Raw genomic sequence first — 5,635 nt, forward strand, 5'->3', positions numbered from 1 at the left:
TATAGTGTATATATATATATATATTAATGTAAATACTTTTTTTGATGATATTTAATTAAAGTTTTAAACCACTAAGGTGACTTTTGGTTCGCAGAATGTTTTTGAATGAAATGAGATTTGTTAAAAGATTTTGACTTTGAAGGAATTGGAATGAAATATTGTCAGATTTGATCACTTGTTTGGTTGATAGACATTGAAATGAACTGTCTATTTGGTTTACAGAATGTAGCTGTGGAATTAAATGAAATATTGGTAAATGAGCAAAATGCCCCTTTTTGAAAATTTTAATTTTTTAAAACCAAAAATACTTTAATAAAATAATTATTTAATACGTAAAACAATATAAAATATACAACCCAAATATAACCATAAGCCAGGCTACGTTAATAAATCAACAGTGGTCGGCGATGGTTCAAATCGGTGGTGGTCCGCAGTGGTTCATGATGATGGTGATTGACAGTGGTTCAGATCGATGGTGGTTCGCGATGGTTCAGATTGGCGGCGGCAGCGGCGGTTGTTCAAATCGTTGGTGGACGGCGATGTCCGGTGGTGATTCAGATTGGTGGTAGTCACCGGTGGTAGGTAGTGGTTCAGATCGGTGGTGCTCCGTCATGTTTCAGGTGGTGGTGGTTGGATGTGGTTTAGATTGGTGGTGGTTTAGATCAAGAGTGGTTCAGATCGGCGATGAATTAGATCGGTGGTTGTTTAGATCGGCGATGGTAGGCGTGGTTTGGATCAGCGGTGACCGGTGGTGATTCAGATCAGTATTAGCGGTGGATTAGATCGGTGGTGGTTTAGATTGACGGTGGCCAACGGTGGTTCAGATCGGTAGTGGTCGGTGGTGTTCCAAATTGGTGGTAGTCGTCAGTGGCCAGCGGTGGTTTAGATCGGTAGTGGTCGGTGGTGGTTCAGATCGGTGGTAGTAGTCGGTGGTGGTCGGCTGTGGTTCAGATGGTGATGATTGCCGGTGGTTCAGATGGTGGTGGTCGGCGGTAGTTCAGATGGTGATGATTGCCGGTGGTTCAGATCAACGGTGGTCGAAGGTGGTCGACAATTGTCATATTGAGTTTTATGAGATTAGGGTATATTGGGTTAAGGGTATATTTGGTATTACAAAAATGGAGATTCTATTCCATCAAAATACCATATAGTTGTTAAGGAATGTTAAATTCCTTTATTTGTGGAATTTTTAAGATTTTGAAGATTTCTTCCGTGAAAAAGAATGAACCAAACGAGAAAATAAAATCTGATCAATAGAATTCAACATTTCAATTCCATCAAATTTACTTCAGAATCTGCGAATCAAACGCCATCTAATAGTTATAAATTCAAGAATCAATTCTAATACAATGTGTCTGTTTTTCTTATTCTTAGAACCTTATATTTCTCGAAATAAATATATTAACTTTTAATTTAAGATGAAAAATTATAAAGCAAAAAATGCCCAAAACTCGCTTAACGTTTGGAATTGAAAAGTTAAAACCATGATAATTTGAATGCATTAAATTTATTACCAAGGGAGATTGAAGAGCTTTTTATGTGTCATCAATCTTTTACAATGAAGATATTTGAACGTATTCAATGATCACCTTGGACCTCATGAACACTGATGGACCGTTTACCTAAATGCTTACCCGGTAAGCGCTTATAATTGAGAGTCAACACTATAATTTATTTTATCGGGTAAGATTGTAGTACATTAAAACATATCTTATGCAAAATTTACCTGGTAAGAGTCGTCACCCTCATTTACCGGGTAAGATTCTTCTTTCCCCTTGCGATGTTCATCCGGTAAGGAAAATTGCCCAGTAAGTATTTACCGGATAAACATTTAGTAAACGACCCCTTAGTCACCAAAATATCGAGTGATGTTTATAGATGGACATGATACATGACTCGTAATGATTCATGAATTAATATCTAAATGTAGCACCAAGTTTTTGCCACGTATACATTGATACATGACTCGTAAGAACGAAAAATCTAGAACACAACGATACGATATCTTAATTTGAAAAATAAAATAAAAACTTCCCGAAATGGGAAAGAAGGAATCGCATATTAATTTCTTAACCAAATTAATCGAGTTGAGGAAAAATTAAACTTAAAAACAAGTTACAATGTTGTTCCCAATCCCATGAAGGTTGGTTCGGTGTTCTATGGAATTATTTCTTCTATCTGATGAGCTCCTTTTTCTTGCTAGTATCGATGGATGATTGAAATGAGATGATGTCGTCGCATGACGGTACGCCGTTTCGGAAAGCTTCTTAAACGGGGTCTTGACTAACTTATTCCAACGCCCGATGGTCTTCGATCAAATGCCCTCAAACATTTTGATTTTATGTACAACCGACACAAACTGAATTCCTGCATCAACTATCCAAATGAATTTTGTCAATTTGCATATGAACTATACGATTTCTACGTAAAACGAAACTTTAGGACGTTTTCAAAGAAAAAATGTATATATATATATATATATATACAAAACATGTAAATCTAATAAGCCGTACAAATCTCATTCAACCAATCATTTTTTATTTCGTTTTCCACTTTTTTTAATTATGAAGGTTGATTAGTTAATAATATATGAGGGTTGAGTAATCAAGAATATATGACACAAATTTTATCAAAATGAGAAATACATGAAACAAAAATATGTGAAACAATTTCATCAAGAAAAGAATTATATGAAACAATTTCATCATGTTAAAACACTTTTATGAAACAACTTTATTCAATTGAAGAATGAACCATACATACAGGTTTATTAGATTTTACTGGTTTGTAAAATAACCTTGACCTACATATATGTATATATATATACACACACATAATAGAGAGAGATAAAGAGAGATAACAGCCTAAAATTGATTAGAAACTCAAGAACAGTCCACAAAACATCAGAGGTCTTGTTCAGAATGAATATTCATCATAAATAACACATTCATGATGAATATGGAGACATTATTCATCATGAATCATACATTCATGATAAATTACACATTCGTATTCTTGATGAATAAGTTAAGTGTCGTGTTGTGGAAGGTCGTCCCATTTTTTATGAAAAGGAGATACCTAAGGAAACCTGCCTCGATTCAGAACTAAGCAACAGTAAAAAATATCATCGTCTTTCATAACCGTTTATTGATAAGTAATGAAAAACAAAAGATTGTTTTTGTCTATCATTTTAATTAATGTGTAAAACAGTGGTATACATACATACATATATATATATATATATATATATAATATGATTTATGATCATGTGAGACCAAAGGTTTTTCGTGAGACCTGTAAGACCAATTCTTAATCCTTAGATTAGATCTACAATCTGAACATTTATAATCACAAAATTGCCACGAGACTTCTCAATAATCACAAAATTGCCACCGTGCAACTTTAGACCATTAGATAATTAGCTTATAAAGTTAATCAATGAATATAAATTAGTCTTACGGGTCTCACGAAAAACCCTTGGTCTCACGTGAACACAACCCTATATAATATAATGCTATAATTTTATAAAGATTTATATGATTAAATGTATATATCTGAAGAGAAATTATACTCACCTTAGGTCTAGAGTTAGCTTTTGAAGATGCTTCCTTTTTAAAGGCCTTATACTCGTTCATTTTCCATTCAGTCTTCTTCCCAGTAGGAGCTCTACCCTTGTAGAAAACCATGGTTCTCTTGATCCCAATGGCTCCACTGCTAATCGAACTCGACGAAGAGTAAACGATGCTGGAAGACCCCGTTGCCTTCCAATACCCGGAACTCGTGAGGCGAGATGGCCGTCCTCCTCTTGCTTCTTTCTCTTGTCTGGGAACGAAAAAGAACCATTGCTCTTCGTCTCCATCACAAAACTCTCCTGCATATTCTGTCTCAGAACTCATTAGAATCTGTGTATATATATATATATATATATATGTATATGTGTGTGTGTGTGTGTGGTGGAATTGAAGGAAAGAGATCTAATTAATAAGAGAAGTATATAGTTACGAGGAAGATCCCATGGATAGAAATCATAAACATGAAGCTGAGGAATGACACGTTGAATCTGTTGAATTCTGCTGGTGTTGCTGCAATGGAGCTTGTGTTTCAAGTAGAACGATATCAGTTCTTCTTCTGTTGGGTAGAATCTAAACCCTCGTGCCACCACTCCTCCTTCACCATGATCCATCTTTACCTCTTTGAATCTTGATCTTGATTCTGCCAATCTCTCTCTACTTTTACGAGATATAATATATATATATATATAGAGAGAGAGAGAGAGAGAGAGAGTAAAACCAGAGAAAAAGCACCAACCTCAATGGGGAATTTCCAGGATTCTGCTTGGAAATTATACGTTACCTTGGACTATGCAGTGTGTCACGTTCACTTTAATTAAGAAGACAAAAACAAGTTTTCAAACGTTCACATTAGATTGGTCGAGATGTGACTTGCTATTAATATAAAACTAGGGTTCGTAATCGGTGTGCGTTGCAGAATGATATAAATTTATGTAAACACATTTGGTTTTATTGAATATCTATACTATCTTATCTTATTAAGTAAATTTAGCAAAAGTCTTAAAGTCTTAAAATACTAAATGACCAAGATATCCTTTATACCATTTTTTCACCCCATTCTCTTCTCACATACACTCACCCCCTCACATACACTCATCCTCTCAGAACCGATTTTTTTTAAATTATAATTTTAAATTTACACTTTATACCCTTATAATTAATTAATTAATTTACTTTACGTTCTTTACTTTTAAATGTTTCATTTTAAACATTTATCAAATTAACATACATAATCGTATATCAATTAAAAACATGTTTAAAAATATATTTTTATTTTAACAAGTTACACCATTATAATTGTCTTGTTAATACCTTCGAAATGAGTCTAATATTGAATAGTTTTTGACTTAATTATATTATTATATATCATATATACTGTGAAAAAATATTTTTAATATTTACGATTTATACTTTTATAGTTATATATATATATATATATATACGATATATTTTGGGGTTAGGCTGTCCAAATTGCACTGTATAATATGTTCTGAATTAATATATTTTTGGGTTTTTTTTGAAATATATATATATATATATACATGTATTAATTCAACCTTAATCTGAGTTTCTGGACAAGAAAGAGGGTAAGCAGTTGAAATTTCATTCTAAAACACATATTTTTTGGTCTTTTCATGGGTTATGATCTGTCAAATTTGTAGTTTTCTTTATTGGTTTTGAGAGTTTATCTTAAAACTCAAGTTTCTTGGTTCTTTGCTCTTGGTGTAAATCGAACACATTTGTGAAGTCATTTAAATATGTTGGATTTTAAATATATTGGATTTTAAACTGTCATACAATTTTTTCCATCGATAGTCTATAATTGGAACAATAACTCTTATTTATTCAAATTGTATTAATATGTAAAGACCAAGTGTAACCTATATCATCGTTAAACCCTATCTTATAAAACCAGTGGAACTTCAAAATCGTTAAAATTCATGGCTCCCGCCACATTGCGCTGATACACATTGGTTGAGATTGGATCTCACAGTTACCACAAACTAATCAGTTCTCATTTGATTAAGCCCCTATATATATATATATATATATATATATATATA

At 33.0% G+C, this 5,635-nt stretch overlaps 1 protein-coding gene across 2 annotated transcripts; it reads right to left on the bottom strand.

Annotated features, from left to right (window-relative positions):
* Window positions 1–1,918: 1,918 nt before the first annotated feature.
* LOC112513431 (NAC domain-containing protein 90-like) lies at window positions 1,919–4,225 on the bottom strand. 2 transcript variants are annotated; one of them, XM_025119695.1, is made up of 3 exons: window positions 4,003–4,225; window positions 3,576–3,880; window positions 1,919–2,376 (listed from the first exon to the last, which is right to left on the bottom strand). In XM_025119695.1, the coding sequence occupies exons 1-3, from the start codon at window positions 4,181–4,183 to the stop codon at window positions 2,284–2,286; spliced, it is 579 nt and encodes a 192-aa protein (XP_024975463.1). In that variant the 5' UTR covers window positions 4,184–4,225; the 3' UTR covers window positions 1,919–2,283. The 2 variants fall into 2 exon arrangements, with proteins under 2 accessions (XP_024975463.1, XP_024975464.1); XM_025119696.1 differs by having other exon boundaries at window positions 3,576–3,871; window positions 4,003–4,216.
* Window positions 4,226–5,635: the final 1,410 nt, after the last annotated feature.

This window comes from Cynara cardunculus, assembly GCF_001531365.2.
Source record: "Cynara cardunculus var. scolymus isolate 2C chromosome LG 5, CcrdV1, whole genome shotgun sequence".
Classification (NCBI taxonomy): domain Eukaryota; kingdom Viridiplantae; phylum Streptophyta; class Magnoliopsida; order Asterales; family Asteraceae; genus Cynara; species Cynara cardunculus.